Source organism: Thrips palmi, unplaced genomic scaffold (assembly GCF_012932325.1).
Source record: "Thrips palmi isolate BJ-2018 unplaced genomic scaffold, TpBJ-2018v1 HiC_scaffold_7, whole genome shotgun sequence".
Lineage (NCBI taxonomy): Eukaryota > Metazoa > Arthropoda > Insecta > Thysanoptera > Thripidae > Thrips > Thrips palmi.
In genome coordinates, this window is record NW_023144634.1 from 894,789 (window position 1) to 912,336 (window position 17,548).

The 17,548-nt window shown below is 40.7% G+C and overlaps 4 protein-coding genes across 8 annotated transcripts; 2 read left to right on the plus strand and 2 right to left on the minus strand.

The window, feature by feature from the left end:
* Positions 1–1,955: 1,955 nt before the first annotated feature.
* LOC117652685 lies at positions 1,956–7,174 on the minus strand. Its single transcript, XM_034397775.1, has 8 exons — positions 7,107–7,174; positions 6,813–7,011; positions 6,495–6,715; positions 5,720–6,407; positions 5,390–5,538; positions 5,124–5,313; positions 4,846–5,058; positions 1,956–2,309 (listed from the first exon to the last, which is right to left on the minus strand). Exons 2-8 carry the CDS (start codon positions 6,927–6,929, stop codon positions 1,956–1,958), a joined length of 1,932 nt encoding a protein of 643 aa, XP_034253666.1. The 5' UTR covers positions 6,930–7,011; positions 7,107–7,174.
* A 259-nt stretch (positions 7,175–7,433) lies between these two features.
* On the plus strand, positions 7,434–9,135 carry LOC117652823. 2 transcript variants are annotated; one of them, XM_034397971.1, is made up of 5 exons: positions 7,434–7,791; positions 7,868–8,207; positions 8,294–8,474; positions 8,559–8,703; positions 8,797–9,135. In XM_034397971.1, exons 1-5 carry the CDS (start codon positions 7,505–7,507, stop codon positions 9,119–9,121), a joined length of 1,278 nt encoding a protein of 425 aa, XP_034253862.1. In that variant the 5' UTR covers positions 7,434–7,504; the 3' UTR covers positions 9,122–9,135. The 2 variants fall into 2 exon arrangements, with proteins under 2 accessions (XP_034253862.1, XP_034253861.1); XM_034397970.1 differs by having other exon boundaries at positions 8,294–8,703.
* Positions 9,136–12,810: 3,675 nt separating this feature from the next.
* LOC117652829 lies at positions 12,811–13,827 on the minus strand. The gene is made up of 3 exons (XM_034397984.1): positions 13,638–13,827; positions 13,387–13,545; positions 12,811–13,296 (listed from the first exon to the last, which is right to left on the minus strand). The coding sequence occupies exons 1-3, from the start codon at positions 13,791–13,793 to the stop codon at positions 12,838–12,840; spliced, it is 774 nt and encodes a 257-aa protein (XP_034253875.1). The 5' UTR covers positions 13,794–13,827; the 3' UTR covers positions 12,811–12,837.
* Positions 13,828–13,924: 97 nt separating this feature from the next.
* On the plus strand, positions 13,925–17,477 carry LOC117652822. Of its 4 annotated transcripts, none has more exons than XM_034397966.1 (10): positions 13,925–14,066; positions 14,437–14,610; positions 14,752–14,910; positions 15,027–15,148; positions 15,234–15,360; positions 15,486–15,722; positions 15,947–16,139; positions 16,234–16,415; positions 16,630–16,721; positions 16,913–17,477. In XM_034397966.1, the coding sequence occupies exons 2-10, from the start codon at positions 14,437–14,439 to the stop codon at positions 17,031–17,033; spliced, it is 1,407 nt and encodes a 468-aa protein (XP_034253857.1). In that variant the 5' UTR covers positions 13,925–14,066; the 3' UTR covers positions 17,034–17,477. The 4 variants fall into 4 exon arrangements, 3 of the variants coding, with proteins under 3 accessions (XP_034253857.1, XP_034253859.1, XP_034253858.1); XM_034397968.1 differs by having other exon boundaries at positions 14,004–14,066; positions 14,481–14,610; XM_034397967.1 differs by lacking the exon at positions 13,925–14,066 and adding an exon at positions 14,148–14,312.
* The last annotated feature ends 71 nt before the right edge of the window (positions 17,478–17,548 follow it).

The window sequence follows — 17,548 nt, forward strand, 5'->3', positions numbered from 1 at the left end:
AGCTATCGGGCTGTTCTTTACTATTTGCATATCCAAAGAGCCAATGAACAGATTAAATACAGCATGCTCAGCATACTCACTTAAGCTTTCTCCTTTCTTCATGATAAATAGTCTTGTATGAGCTTGTATCTTTGGAACGGCACCGCTGGAGCACCATATGCCTAAATTTGCGCAAAAGGACGGAGCTGTCTGAAGGTGGATGATTATGCCTCCTATTCGTCAGAAATGCTCGACCAGACGGAGAGAGAGAGCATCTTCCTCGGCACTGTTGCTTGTAGTATAAACAACATCTGAAGCTCAGTCTGCCACCATCCATTACCCGATTGAAGTGGTAAAGATGCGCATCCCGTCCCCTAAGGATTTTTGAACCTTTCTGATAACCTCGAAGGACCGCCACTTTAACCATGGTCTGTAACAAGTAAACAAAACGCAGCCCTAAATAAACGTACTCGTCAGGATCTTTAAAAAGCCTGGAAGGCAGGCTGATGTCAAAGCTCACCTCAGAATGCGTTAAACGCTCGCCAGCGTAAGGGTGTGGACTAGAGAGTTTTTCAACAACCTTCTTCTCGTAGCAACTCCAACTCCAAGCAACCACCAAACAACCACTCCGTCGGCGCCGGCCGCCGCCCACCCCACCGCGGCCCGGCCCGGGGCTCGAGCTCGAAACTCGATACTATCGAGAGAGTCGCGCGCTAAGAGGATCGACCATGATCGACGGTAATACCAGCATTTATCTCTGGTAATACCAGCGTATTATTAAGAATAACCGAAACAATAGGGAAAATAAATTGAAATCGTAAAAACAAAAATCTAGGATTTTCATCGCGTGGAGACAGGAAAGTCGCTGCAGCCTCAGTTCCTCCGGAAACTCCCGAGTTTCCGCGGACACTCGACAACGGACTCGAGTTTCCTCGGAAACTGAAGGGGCATGGGAAGGGGTGGTGGTGGTTTGTTGATGTTTGGATTTCGTCTCCACCGAGGCATAGCAGACAACCCTACAACGCTGGAGACTTTGAAACGTCCTCGACAAACGAAATGATTTCCGATGTAAAGTAACTGAGGACCAACCTACGCGGCCTCCTTTGTACTGAAAGAGTCATGATTAATATTGATTTGTCCTGCAGATCAAAGCACGACTCCCCTGTCCATAACCTCCACTGAAGTGTTTCCCCTATTCTGCTGCTCAGGGACTTCCTTGCCTCCAGCCCTGTCATTTAATTAAAGCGCGATTCTGGTCGTTCTGTACCTCTGTAAATTAAAACTTCACACGTGACCACTCCTGTGTCCTTCACATGTCCTCTTATTTTATGACTTACAAAACCAGCATCGCTGTAACATTTCTTTTTTAGAGATCTTCCTCGTGTTTTCATGTTTTGAAAGAATTTACATGTTGTTAGTGGTTGTGAATTAGTGCTTCTTTTGAAGTGTCTGGTCTAACAAGTGTAAAAAATTAAAATATCCTAGAAATAAATTCTAGTCTCATCTTGATTGTTTCAGTGGTATGTTGTGTTTCCTTTCCTCCAACCTTGTTGAATTCACCATAGAATTCACTGTCATCCTAAGGAAATTGTGTACCAGTCTGGGTTTGTCAGCATGAGGGGAGTCCACAGGGAAGAAAAGAGTTTGGTGGGAGTCAATGACTGAAATGGTTCGTACTGTTGTGCGTGGTGAACATTGCCAATAATGTGGAGCTAAGTAAAATCAAAATAGCAATTCAATTAAAAGTCATTTATAAAACTGGTCTCAGAATCAGGCACAGTATAGTCAGTAACTAATTTTTGATGGATCCTGATGACATTTAAGAGTACAAATCGACGTAAGTTGACACACATTTAAGTCTTAAAAGAACATTAATCATCACATACCACAGTAGGATACTTCAAATTCCGTTTCAAAAATGGCACAAATACAAGTTTAATGTAGAAAAAAGAAAAAAAAGCATTGGTAACGTAAATTTAGACATATATATGGCGTGGTCTGATAATATGTCTTGTGCCACACCCCGGGCAGCGCATGTACTGATCCTTAAGGTTATCTTCACAATCCTTGCATATTCCAAAGACAGCGCAGGGTTCGATCAGGTACACGGGATCGTCCATTAGACAAGACCTGCACTTCTTGGGTTTCGGACACTTGCAAGGAGGCGTCACAGGCAGCAGCACCGGCACTGGTGCGAACGGCGGCGGCGAGTCCGTTATCACGTCCTCCATCTGACCGTAGCGACCTGCGTCGTCATGTGGCACCCTGTACGGATTACGTGGATCCTCATCGTCAGAGTCCACATAGTCAAAAGTGTCCTGGGGTTCCGACTGAAAAGACAAAATTCATTTCGTGAGGAAATTTTTTACTGGTTTAAGGAGCAGGGGGGCATGTTATTCAAGTCGTGGAGATGCCGGGAAGGAGATTGGGTGAGTTGCAGTCTTAATTATTTAGAGGATTGCAAGGACGCAAGATTGCACGACGACGTTTTACCTTTCCACCTCATCTCATTATCCACGCTACTGAAAGCTAACGTGCGCTTCGATTGAACCAACGCTGAACCAGCTACTGCTATGGACCAAACACTTGCAGCCGTTTGGTGCTCTGTCCACCCACGCGTCGGTTTTTGTGGTAACTAAACTTTGATTATTGTAACTTACATGGCCAGAACTGCTTGATGGGGTACGAATGCGCACTTGCTCGAAGTCATCCCGCTCCCGCTGGACCGATAGCTGCTGGTTCGGGCGTGGTGGTGATGGTGGGTCACTCGAGACTGGCCTGCTGGATGATGGATTAGGAAGAGTAGGGCGTGGCTGGTTGGTACGGACTGTGGGAAGAGTAGGTCGTGGCGGGTTGGGACGGACTGTAGGAAGAGAAGGGCGTGGCTGGTTGGGACGGACTGGGGGAAGACCAGGGCGTGGCTGGTTGGGACGGACTGGGGGAAGACCAGGGCGTGGCTGGTTGGGACGGACTGGGGGAGGGCGTGGCTGGTTGGGACGGACTGAGGGAAGACCAGGGCGTGGCTGGTTGGGACGGACTGTGGAAGGAGTTGGCCTGGGACGGACTGAAGGGTTGGGGCGTATGAGTTGTGGGTGGGAAAGCCTTGGGCGGGTTGAACGGGGAAGAGTAGGACTGGGATAGTTTGCCGAAGGGTGGGGAAGGCGGATGATGGGTGGTGAGCCGGCCGCACCAGGGTGATAATGTGGGTAGAAGTAGGGGTGAGGGTAACCAGGTGGAGGTGGAGCAGGTTGATGGAGGGAAATAGGGTAGTAGGGTGGAGGGTGCGGCATAGTCGGTGGTGTTTGGAGGCCGGGACGAAGATGGAAGCGCTGTGCCATCTGCAAGTACATAAAAATGTAACGCCACGGTTGTACTGACGTCCCAGCAGGCCTGCCAAAAATAAAAAGGCCTTGCAGTATGGCTGACCTGCCCTTACGCGCATCCCCGAGACCGCCCGGCACCCTGCAGATATGCAACCGATTGCATAGCTCAGTTGATCCAGGAAGCGGAAAAAGGGAATAATTTGACATATCTAAATTGAGTATTTATCTTATAATTATGCCTCAGGATGGTTTGCATCTTTACACTAAATTTTTTGACCCAAATTCCAAACAGTTTCGGAGAAAATCCACTTGGAAAATGGATATAACTCAACTTGACCCCTTTCACGGAGGGAACTCAACCGAAATCCACATAACTCCATTGGGAAAAATGGCAAAAGGAGATAACTCAACTTGTGACGTCTTTATTAGTTTAATATAAAAAGAATCAACTCAACTCCCCAGCACTAGTTGGAAAAGCATAGACAATCAAAAAGAGAGGTAGCTCCAAAATTTACCACAGACATACAGACTGCGCAGACCTCACCAAATTCCACCTTGTTTGGGAGAACTTAGTAAACAATGGTTCCGTAGAATTATATCACAGGAACCGTCTACAGAGTAGTTCACATTTGAAAATTTTCAGTTATTTCTAAGGCTTTTTTTGACGAAAATGTGGATTCAGTAAGTTCACCCTGCAAAACAGTTTTTTGTACCTCCTGAAAAATGATGAAAATTGAATGCTATCCCCTTCTTCCGCTTCATTGATCAGTTCGGTGGGCCCAGGTGGTCCTTTCTACCGTCGGCCCTGCGGGCGACAGACGGCATTTGGCAATGCAGATAAAATTTGTTGGGGATCCTTCTCTATTTGTGGGCATCTAACCTCAACGAAGGTGGCTAGTTAGCATATCAAGACCACAATTTGTCCGCGCTTGTTTGGTGAAGCCCCTAGTCACATTCGAGACTCGAAACCAACACTTACATCAACGTACGTTGTGATACTTCTGTTCTGGTGATAAGTTTCCAGAACCAGAAATTATAGTAGGTTGACCGATAGGACCAAAGACTGGAACTGGAAAGAGAGCGTCGAACGTCGAACGAACGTAACCGACCTCGCATAGAGCACTTCCAATATGCGAAATATGGCGTTCAATATATCGATAGACTAGCCTAGCCAGCAACACCCCCCTAAAACGATAAAATGCGGCATGGATGGGGCTTCAGTAAATTTAAATGCCCCCCCAAAAAAAGAAACTGTGAATGAAAATTTCACAATCCTTCATACACCCTGTCAGAATACAACAAATCAATTTTATAAGTTTGTGATTTCTTGAGATATATGCTTCAGTCAGCAGGTACAACAAATTCAATTCACAATAATGGGCAAAGCTACAGCCCTGAAGGCATGCAGCACACAGATATGACTTCAAGTGAGGGATGTTTAGTCCAGGGCACAATCAAGGCATTAGATAATCAGTGTTAATCTTACTTAACAATTTAATCACCTACAAATATTTCAAAATTCAATGTACCTTCCTCACTTTACAGGAACAGGATCAAATATTTGGTCAATTTTTAAGAGAAGTTGGCATTTGTCTACTAATGGCCTGTGAATACTTTTCACGTGTTTAATCATGTTTTTCTTGGCAGTGTCCACTGGACAATCATTAAAAGTTTTTTCACATGCATCCACTGGGCACTTGAATGGGACAAGTCTCTGTCCTTGCGCATTTCCTATCGGTGATGCTTTATCTTTCCACTGTAATAAAAAATAGAAAACCCGTAAGCCAACTGAAAACATGAGGTAGTAATGATACATCAAACCTGATGCTCCATGGTGACTTTTCCACATACCACTAAAGAGCAGTTCACAACGGCATCAGCGACAAGTTTCATTCCTCTGGCCATTTCTTGTGTAAGTACAACACCACCAGTCATTAAATGAGGAATCAGGTCCTTTCTGAAGGCTGTGACCAATGGTGCCATGTCAATGTGCATCTGATGTGTAGGTTTGCTGTAACAATGTCATTCAATGTCACTAAATTGTTTATGATCTTTCACATGTCATTATATGTGAAAAATATAATTACAAGCATGTGCATTTCTTGGCGTTAATCCCCCATGGAATCCAAGATTTTGTTCCAATGTTCACCGCTTGGGCAATATTGGGCCCCAAATTGAACCCAAAATGTGCTGAGCTTGGATACAGCACTACCAGGTCCCCTGGGCGTTGAATGACCTACAAAGTTTTAATATATTAAACAAAAAAAACTTCAAACACAAAATCACAATTCTGGATGTTTACACATTTCTGCCCACCACTTTAAAAGGTATGTTTCGCTCTTGAAGCCAGCTTAATGTGGGCAACACACACTTGTGCCCAAGTATATTTCTGCATGATGTGTGATATAATAACACACAGCACTTGGCAAGATAATATTCCAGCAACTCTGTGGCCCATGGTGGAATAATGACCCTGGTGCAAAGAAGCACAGTAAAATATTACTTAAAAAATAAAGGAAAGAAGATGAGTTATGGTTAGCTCTGTGGACTACTTGCCAGACTTTTGGATGCCCCACATGTAGATAATTTAAGCTGTAAGTAAGACCATCTTCGACATGCACCGGGAAGAAGGAATGAGTAGTCCCAAAATACAAATATGGTGAATGCAAACCAGGGTAGTGGATGGGAAGCAACCAAAGGATGTTGAAAATTCTACTCAAATTTAAGTTGGCTGTTATCTGTATCATTCTGTCATCCATTTCAAGGCCATATCCATAATAAATTGGTTCAACTATTTCACTAAGGCTTCTTCCTTTAAATCTCTTTCTTCTTTGGGTTTCAATTTCAATGTCATCATCTTTTGGTGTACACTCTGATTGTGGGCAATTATCAGGGGGATTACGCTGCCTTGCACGCCAGGGGAAACCCTCCAAATCCTTGCTGTATTTGTTAAATAATTGCTCAGTCTTGATCCCAGACTCATCCAGCATTACTCTACTTCCATAGTCAGGTTCTTCATCAACAAAAGCATACTTAGAGCAGACATCAGAGTCCAGATGCTTAAAAACACTCTCTATATCCTTGCACTGCTTTAAAACCGAAGTGCTGTGAGCAAGAAAAAATAGATTCATGGATCCAGACAACCGAAGCGGAGGCTAGAGAAAATAAGGCATAGGACAAAACATTACTCACCAGCATGTATCACTTCTGTAGATATTAAGATCCTGCATAATTTTCTTGAAACCCCCTATTAAATCTTCCTTTTGAGTAGCAGAAAATTCATAAATTCCTTTCTGCTGAAACTCTTTTAGTGTCAGGACTTGCAAAGAACTTAGGTGAGTACGAAGGCATTCCTTAATGAAAGGGCCTTCACCATCTGGCTGTAGAACTCGTAGAGAAGAGGCCACAGTGACCTATAATGAAGGAGAAGGTACGTAACAGCATAGGGAGAGCATAAGGATACTGTATAAACATCAGATGGCAAATGGTGTAAAAAAAAATTCAACCCACAAGAAAAGCTCCATCTTCAACACCTAAATGTTGCTGTTCATGAGCCTCCAGCCACGGCACGAATTCGGATTTCCAATCAAGGTCAACGTCAATGCTAATATGTTGAACGGAAAGCATAACGTACCAAAATTATGCCTTTCCTCACAGAAATAGCCGTAGCAGAAGTGCAGGTTAGAGCTGGAATTTCCACTTCTGCTCGCTGAAATGAGAAAAAAAAGGTTTCAAATATCAGTTTACTCCATGAAATTTATAATAATCTTAATTATCCACCAGAGAATTAATTTTGCAACTTACATTGACGGGACACAGCGAAAATGCACGGATAACCCTTCAGAACATAAGCAACAGCAGAAAGCAGCCGGCGTAGGTTTGGCAAAATAGACACAGCCTCCCATTACCAACCGAACCCATACCCATAAAACGCAAAACTGAAAATTTTCTAGAAAAGTGTCCGAAATTGTTTGATTTCTCCATTCGCTTTGCCTTTTGTTCAGTTTTTTACGTTGCTTTTAAAGCTCCATCCGGTAATACAGTTGAAGTCGTTGTTTGTTTTTTTTTTCCTCAAAGGTGTTCAATGTGGATATATTTTTGACTACCGTGTTTTGTTTGCTCGGGCGCTGTTTGGCTTTTTTCACTTCACTTCAAAAGGGGCATTTAGTTCTCTCAATTCATTGTGATTATCTTCCGAAACAATGACGGACTATAATGCTCATGGTTACGTTATGAGCACAAGCCAGTTAAATGACTTATGGCATTATGACATGTGGCTTGGGCACTTTATTATGGATCTGCCACTAAGAAGGTGTAAGGCTATGCCAAAGAATATGCCGAATTTCCCAGAGATGGGATTTGATGACTTTCAAAAATTGAAGGACCAAGTGAGGGAAATGTGGATTACAGCTTCCCACATTTTTACTGCTAAAAAAGGACCCTACGGTTGGGGCCTATTTTTCAGAGAGGAACAGTCCCCCTTTGGCAGGTTTGAATAACGAAACATTCCTAGTCTGTTTATTTCATTCAGTATTTGTTTTTGACAGTGATTTCGCTTTTTATAGGGTACTCACTGAAAAGAAGCCATTGACTCTGGGCTGGTTGGCAAGAGTTCCGTCTCCAGATATGTGTCCTACTGGTCACAGGTACCTCAGGTCACCAACCGGAGAAGAAAAGTATCCTGTGTACCTTGGTGGCCCAATAAGCATAGCCAATTATGACAAGGTGGACAGAGTTCTCTGCAGGCGTCTCATTTCACAGAAAGAGCCTAACAAGAACAAAATGGGAGTGTGCAAAGGACCTAAAAGAAAGCTTTCACCAGGCCAAGAAGTCCTTTGGTCATACAATTTCGATCCTGCAGCCAAGAGGTGTCCAAATTTTTTTCCTGAAAATGAATGGCAGCCAGTAAGTGTTGTTCCTCATTCTTATTTTTGAATTTAAGGCATCATCCTGATGATGGCACCACACTTAATTTGATTTTCATATTTCAGATTTTATGTTGTTCAGAATTGCTGCAGAAGGGGTCATCTTTTATTCCCAGCCTTCTCGCAGAAGATCTCGGGCAGGTTGAAGAACATGATGATCCACCATCAAAGAGACGTAAAGTGGGCGGTCAAAGACCACTTATTAAAACCGCATGTATCCTCAGTCACAGATATTGTACATACTGTGGTGAGAATCTCGCACCATTACAGGGCAAGAAGGTAAACATTAAGTGTCATTGGGCACTCAGGCACTCCCTTGATTTGTGTGCAGAAATGGGTGTTGATCCAAACAATGTCAACACGCCTTTAGACCCTAAAGACTTTATCAAGCATCTGGACAAAGTTGACCATGTGTTCAACTCATTGAACTCACACAACTACAAAGTGGTTCCTGCCTGCAAATTTTTTGAAGTAACGTAAGTTCTATATCACCATTAGAGGTTCATGTAGTGGCTTGCATTATAACAGGGCAGACTACCCCTGAATTCATTTTAATTCATTTCATTTAGGAACACTACTTTGCTTCCACCTGATGCAAGTACAGAAGAAAAGGTTGCAGTTTTTCAACAATTTTTAGATGAAGGAATGTCTGCCTTCAAGAAGTACCAGGTTGTTTACCTAAAGGGTATCAAGGTTCCACAGAGTTACGATGACTTGCTCAAGTCAGAAGTGCATTCTAGTTATGACAAAATCAGTTGGAAGACCGACAAACCATCAGGAAACAACTTTTCTCTTTCACGTTATAATATTACTGACGTTGAACAAAATGAACACACTCTAAATATCAGAACCCACTTAATCAATGCCATTGTGGCTTGGTCACGTGATAGTTAGTGTTATCAACCAACAATTTGATTTCGAGCGACTGTTTTGAATAATTGTGCATTGTGTTCATTAAGTAAGTTCCAAATTTGCTTCAACACTTAAGTGTACCCTATTTGTCCTATAAAAATAATGACACTTTTTTTCAATTGCAATTTTATTTCATCCAAAAAGGCATAACAGCTTGATGTTTCTGAAGAAACACTGCATGACATAAGAGAAAGTATCAAACTGTTTCAATACTTATAATAATGCAACATTTTTTCAATTCTGAATTTATTTTATCCAAATGGCATAACAACTTGATTTTACTGAAGAAACACTATACGACATAAGAGATAGTATTAAACTTTTCATAATTACATTAAGCTAAGCCTTTTTATTGCATGAACCAACGCCCTAAGGGAGGTACCCCACCTCTCCTCATACTCTCCTCGATTTAAGAAAGACGTTTTTATTTACCTTAAAGGCAACATTGTGTTTATATGTTGAAATCAACTGTAAATATTCCAACAGTCAGCAATGTTGAAGAATTTATTCAATTTACCGCAGTTAAGTGCACTGGGCCAGAGGGTATTGGCACAATTACATACCTTTCTGGAGTCGCAAAATTAAAGATCAAACTGGCATAAAAATATCTGTATGCTGTCCCAAGAGTGAGATAATGATAACTTCAATCTGAGTGTTGATTACACAATTTTAAACACTCTGTGTATGACAAGGGTTATTGAAGCAACTCTGTTAGACGGAGTTGTGCTAAAATCACAAACTACGGTTCAAACATGCACAAATAAAGTTCACTGGCCACTAAACATTACCCTATCTCCCAATTTAAGGGAAGATTCATATAAATATTATTCACAATGTTAGAACAAATTATTCAAGGTTCGGTATCTGTAGTCTCACTACTTCCAAACCAATGAAAGACAAAAACACAAAAAACATGAAATTCATCACAATAAATAAATAATTACAAGTCCAACCCGTTCTTGGAATAAAACAAATCAAAACATATAGCAATTACTAAGGTTATTCGTACGCATGTTTTTCAATGCCACAATAATTTCACTCCAAGTAGTCTACAAAGGCATCTTGCATTAAAAACAAAACAAAACCCCAAAAACCTGATAGGTCATCCTTGTCTCCATGACAAGGGTTGTTAAAGCAGCTCTCTTACACAGTGTGATCAAATCACAAACTACAATCGAAGCAAAAACTTACCATGGTTCTCAATCAACAGGAAGGTATTAATCACATTGTGAGAGCACAATAATCCAAGGCTCATACAATGTTGTCTCACTACTTCCAAACCAATAAATCATAATGACACCAAAAACACAAGTTCATTACAATAAACATATAATTAGAAGGGCAATCACTCTCTCAACTACAAGAAATTGGAGGTTGTTCATCCTCTTATTTGACACTGCCGTAACAGTTTCACTTAAGGTTGTCGGCAAAGGTACATTACTTCAGAAGCAATAAAGAAAGAATTGGCCATCCCTTGGTCTATGACAAGGGTCATTCAAGCAACTCTGTTAGACTGAGTTGTGCACAAATCAGAAACTACATTTCAAACATTCACAAATAAAAGTTGACTGGCCACTAAACATTAATCCGTTTTTCAATTTAAGGGAAGATTCATATAAATATTATTCACAATGTTAGAACAAATTATTCAAGGTTCGGTATCTGTAGTTTCACTACTTCCAAACCAATGAAAGACAAAAACACAAAAAACATGAAATTCATCACAATAAATAAATAATTACAAGTCCAACCCGTTCTTGGAATAAAACAAATCAAAACATATAGCAATTACTAAGGTTATTCATACGCATGTTTTTCAATGCCACAATAATTTCACTCCAAGTGGTCTACAAAGGCATCTTTCGTTAAAAAAAAAAACAAAACCCCAAACACCTAATAGGTCATCCTTCTCTCCATGACAAGGGTTGTTAAAGCAGCTCTCTTACACAGTGTGATCAAATCACAAACTACAATCGAAGCAAAAACTTACCATGGTTCTCAATCAACAGGAAGGTATTAATCACATTGTGAGAGCACAATAATCCAAGGCTCATACAATGTTGTCTCACTACTTCCAAACCAATAAATCATAATGGCACCAAAAACACAAGTTCATTACAATAAACATATAATTAGAAGGGCAATCACTCTCTCAACTACAAGAAATTGGAGGTTGTTCATCCTCTTATTTGACACTGCCGTAACAGTTTCACTTAAGGTTGTCTGCAAAGGTACATTACTTTAGAAGCAATAAAGAAAGAATTGGCCATCCCTTGGTCTATGACAAGGGTCATTCAAGCAACTCTGTTAGACTGAGTTGTGCACAAATCAGAAACTACATTTCAAACATTCACAAATAAAAGTTGACTGGCCACTAAACATTAATCCGTTTTTCAATTTAAGGGAAGATTCATATAAATATTATTCACAATGTTAGAACAAATTATTCAAGGTTCGGTATCTGTAGTTTCACTACTTCCAAACCAATGAAAGACAAAAACACAAAAAACATGAAATTCATCACAATAAATAAATAATTACAAGTCCAACCCGTTCTTGGAATAAAACAAATCAAAACATATAGCAATTACTAAGGTTATTCATACGCATGTTTTTCAATGCCACAATAATTTCACTCCAAGTGGTCTACAAAGGCATCTTGCGTTAAAAAAAAAAACAAAACCCCAAACACCTAATAGGTCATCCTTGTCTCCATGACAAGGGTTGTTAAAGCAGCTCTCTTACACAGTGTGATCAAATCACAAACTACAATCGAAGCAAAAACTTACCATGGTTCTCAATCAACAGGAAGGTATTAATCACATTGTGAGAGCACAATAATCCAAGGCTCATACAATGTTGTCTCACTACTTCCAAACCAATAAATCATAATGACACCAAAAACACAAGTTCATTACAATAAACATATAATTAGAAGGGCAATCACTCTCTCAACTACAAGAAATTGGAGGTTGTTCATCCACTTATTTGACACTGCCGTAACAGTTTCACTTAAGGTTGTCTGCAAAGGTACATTACTTTAGAAGCAATAAAGAAAGAATTGGCCATCCCTTGGTCTATGACAAGGGTCATTCAAGCAACTCTGTTAGACTGAGTTGTGCACAAATCAGAAACTACATTTCAAACATTCACAAATAAAAGTTGACTGGCCACTAAACATTAATCCGTTTTTCAATTTAAGGGAAGATTCATATAAATATTATTCACAATGTGAGAACAAATTATTCAAGGTTCGGAATCTGTTGACTCCCAAACCAATGAAAGACACAAAACACAAAAAACATAATATTCAATAAATAAATAATTAATTAGAATTAAATTTCAATAATTTACCAAGTAATGAGAAGGTCATGCATTATTCACATTGTTCCAGCACAATCATTCAAGGCTCAGAATCTTTTATCTCACACCGTACTTCCAAACTAATATAAAATATTAAAGAACTAAGTTCATTGAAATAAATTCAAGGGCAACACCTCTTCTTTGACCAAACCAAATTGAAACGTTCCTCAATTATTAAGGTTATTAGTACTAATATTTTTATGGTTACCCCAATTTTACTCAAGGTAACTACAAAATAACATTTCAAGCTTGTACAAATACAAGCGCAATGCCTTAGTCTAAATGACACAGATTTCCAGTGAAAAATAATAAAATCACAATCCGTCTGTCAATAATTACAACCTACTCAATCTTTTAGATTGTCGATTCCTTAATTTTTTAAGGATTTTCACTTTCAAGCCTTCTATGAAGGACGCATATGTCCGTCCTATTTTATAGAAGACTGAATCAGCGCAACCAGAATGCCTTTCCATTACATGAAGAAGAAGTTCAAGAAATGCAGAATGCCTGCTCTGGTCTCTTGGCATTGTGCAAGCTGGGCATTGAATTACTATAGAATCTCTGAATCTTGGGTAAGGAGATGGAAGAAGAACATCTCTGGAATAAAGTTCTGCATAATTTTTGGCAATTTTCATCATTGCTCGGGGCTTAAGAAAATTTCTGGAACATTTTCTTGCTTCCTGTCTATGCCCCTGGAGCTGCAGCATATTTGTTTTCACCCGCTGTTTGAAGCCAATGTCATCATTGAGAATGCGTCCATAAGCTTTGAAATCATCCGTATCCATTTCTTCAATCTGAGGGGTAAAGGCGGACAAGAAGTAGCATAAGGAAACCTCATGATCTGACTAGATTTAATAACTGGCCATAGACTGATTCATACTTACTTTCAAAATTGTGTTCAGGTTAAGAGTGTCCAGGTTACGGCAGTGCACTTTAGAATTGTCAAACATGAATGCAGCCTCTGACGTTGCATGTGTCACACTCATAAAATGAGGTGTTTCTTGCTTTGTTGTTGTTTCTTTGTTGCTATCCCTCGCAGTGCTCTGAAGAAACACAGGAAATAATGAAGAGAAGTAAGAGAAAAATAAAATACGGCTTGCCACCAAAAATGGAACTTATAACCTATGACACGTACTTCTGCTTTTCCCCGGTCAGAACAAAGGAATTCAGAATCTGGAAAGTTTTCCTGACACTTAAAAGAATCTTGGCTTCCGATCGAGGTCACAACATCATTCAAATCAATTGGTTCCTCTTTCATGAAGGAATAAGACAGCAGTGTGTGACCTGCCATACTCCTCCTAGTTCCTCTAGGTTATGTCGACGGGTGTGTGTGTTGTGTTTGTGTTGTGTATGGCTCAACAAGGCCGTGACTCGAGGGCGTTCATGACTTCGACTTCAAGCTTCATGGCTTCACGCGAGGAGGTTCATGTTTAACTTGTATTGAAGAATTCACCACGTATTGGAGGTTTCACCCTCTCTGCTGTTTTTGTATTTTGTACTTTTTGTATTTCTTGAAGCCCGTTCCACTTTCGCGGCCGAGAAGTTTCATCCTGGTTCATTCAAGGTAAATATTCGGACGATGTAAGGGGAGGGAGGGCAAGCGCGACAAATGCATAGCAATTACTATTGTAGGATTTTGGAGTGTTATAGCTGTTCTCAGAATGAACAAAATGTTGAAGTCGGCTTGGAAAAGCCCTGAAATTATTTGCAATTAATTGATTTCCGATCTGCGGTGCCATTGAGATTACCCTCCTGGTTTCCGTCATGACACCACTTGGTCTTAAAAATAAATATCAACTTTAAATCGTCGGTAGGGAGCCATCAGTTTTTGCAACCACCACTTTTGAGACAATTAGAAACAGAGTCCAGCTGGTGGTGACTAACTTATTGGATATTAAATTGTTTTATTAATAAAATGTTGTCTATTTTTCTAGATGGAGAACCAGGTACCACCAAATTTGTTATTTCAAATTTTCAGCTACCTGCCTGAAAGAGACCTCCTGCATGTCCGAGGAGTGTGCAGGAGGTGGCGTAAATTGGGATCAAGCCCTATAGTGTGGAGGGAGAGGGCAATCGTCGATGTCATGCTAGAGAGAGATCTCTTTGAGGTAAAGTGTTCCCACTCACATTCCTAATGAACCACCTACATCATTTCTAAGAAGGAGTCTGTCAGTTTAATATCAAACTCTTTTCATATTGCAACAGTGCCCAGCTTTATGTCGTTTTTTTTTTTTTGTTTCTTTTTGCAGGCCGTACTTAGAGTGGCGCCAGTTGTGGCCACTATTAGTTTGAATTTGCCAGAAGGTATGATACCGGGCCTACTCACTACCTTCTGTGCTGCCAAGAGGCTGTCATTTTCAGTGTGGAATAACGTCGCCATCGACTGTTGCCAAATTCTGAGACGTCAGGTGGGCAGTCAGCCGTAGTCAATATTACCTGACATTCATCCTGTCACATTTGTTTTATCGTGATGTCACATTCCTGGAACAAAGCAGTTCGTTGATATTTATGTTTCATGTTGCAGCTGGAACTGGGCAGCCTAGAAAGTATCCACATGCACATGCATGGGGAACCGATGAGCTTTGCCCCCTTTATGGAAATGCTGCAGGGCACCAGGATCAGGGAAATATCCTTGCAGAACTACAGGTAGTTTGTTCATTCGTCGACATGACAACAACCATTGTGGCCAATAGAAAGGTGGGTGTCAAGAACAAAATTTACCATGTTTCAGGCCACCTATTGGAGGTCAACTTCCGCCCAGCGCCCCTGTCAGCTCTTTAAAGGAGCTTCGCGCAGATACTCGTAAACCAGATAGGCATGTCCAGTTCCTTTTATTTTCTCACAGGAAAACCCTCCAGGTATGTTCTATACAATTACTTCCTCGTCAACTTATGTGTCACTTAAAAAATGAAATTGGTCTTTCTGTCAGTGCTACTTTTACAGTTTCAGTTGAGAACTAGTTACACTCTGTTACCTTTTGCAGATGGTTTCCCTGCCTCTCTGCATACCCACTCCCATGGCAATCCTATCTCTTGCAAGTGAGCTGCAACAGCTGGAATGTCCCCCACAAGTGGATATGGAGCTTCTTTTGAAGTGCCCCAAGTTGAGGTCTGTAACCATAAAGATGGAGCGAAGGGGGACAGTCATCGAAGAGAGGCATGTTGAGCGCGCACGGAGTGCCATCTCAGCGACTGCCCAGTTCCTAGCCAAGGCAACGCAGGTTTGCATTACATTTGTTATTTTAAATCAAATGTAGGGCTCAGAATCAGGGGTACATTCTGTTTTGGTGTACATTGGTGTACAGTACCAGCTGTGCAGGTGGACACTATTTCTTCTTTACTTCTGGGTCTTTTCTTGGATCCAAGTCGTGATACATTATCTGAGATGTGCTTGCTGAGAATGCAACATTGATTCTAATCCTGCATTTGCCTTTTTTACTCGTAGCTCCATGAGTATTCACTTTATCCAGAGGAGACCTTTGATTCTCGGGAGAGCTCTGATTCTGAGGAGACCTCCGATTCTGAGGAGACTTCTGGTTCTAAGGAGAAAGTGGTCAGGACTCTAACAATGGCTCCAGTTGCATGCAATGACTCGGCATTGGAGAAAGTGAAGCTCAACATGTTGGCACAGGACGCAGGTACGTTTCTATTACTACATATTAAATTGCGTCATATACTGTAGTGGCTTCTCTCTGCCTTTTTGCTATTCCGTGCTCTCTGCTTGTCCTATAGAGGTGCCCCAGAGAGCTCTGTCGGAGGCCTTGCCTAAGCTGCCACACTTGCGGAGCATCTCACTCACTTGCCCTCCAACCTTGGCCATGATGAGTTCAATCAGCCCACAGAGCTCGCCCAGTCTGCGAGAAATGTTTGTTTTGCTTCAGGAATGTGTGCACTCATTCATGCATCAGGAGGCGGTGAGTGATATGTTCATCATGATGCAGGGGTGGCCAAGTGTAGTCCATCCCCAGTTTGAGTCCCATCAGAACTTGTGCCCATGTGTGTTCCCACATTGCGTACAGTACCATTGTGTCAACTTTTCCTCATATAAACTGTAGTCTTACCACAGTGTCCCCTTAACTACTTTATTCTTAATAATAATCTTATTTTCATGTTTTTATTTTTTTTCAGGTTCAGAGCCTGTTGCGTTGTAACAGGCATTTGCACATTTTAGTAAAATGTAATAGTCATTGCCATGAAGATCCCCCTTGCCGTTTTTGCAGGTATAAATGAGTCTTTTGGTTCGTTGTTTAAGTCTTGCCGAATTGTAGCTTGACTATTAATGCATATTTAGTTGATGAGGATGGATTCCAAAGTCATGTCACCACTTTTTCAATCCTGCATCATTACCTGAGTCATTACACATGACATTGCTTCCTGCCAGCCTTTAAAAATTGATTTTGTCCTGTTACAGATCAGACTGCCACAACCAACTGAAGTCTAGACACAATGACTTAGTAGGGATATTTGCCCATCCCCCGAATGTGTGCGATCTAGAGGAACACCAAGGAAGTTACTTTTGGGTGAAGATGTAAATTATAGCTTGAAGATGTAAATATGTTGTTTCTATTTGTTTTAATTTTGGTAAATGATATGAGGTTCTCTAGTTTGCACTATAGTCTCTTAAGGTTTGTTGAAGCCTCTTGTGTTTATTTGGAATTGAGTATTATGAGAATCGGTATTACGTTTCAGTGTTGTTAAACAGTGAGACATAATATTTTGATTACCGATACATTTTGACTTTAAATCATTTTGTGAACAGACTTAGTGTATTGAGGTTTGCATGAAGTGAAGATGGAGCTTTGTACTAACACTTCACCCTTCTACAAAGATCTTTTCCTTTTGTATTAATTCTTTTTTGTTCAGGACGTAGCCTCTTACGCTTTGTGTAAGCCTCTTTTGGATATTTGAAATTGAGTATTATGATTATTGTGTTTTTGTATTGTTTAATTTTATTATTGTTTTGGAAATGGTAGCCTCTTACGCTTTGTGTAAGCCTCTTTTGGATATTTGAAATTGAGTATTATGATTATTATGTTTTTGTATTGTT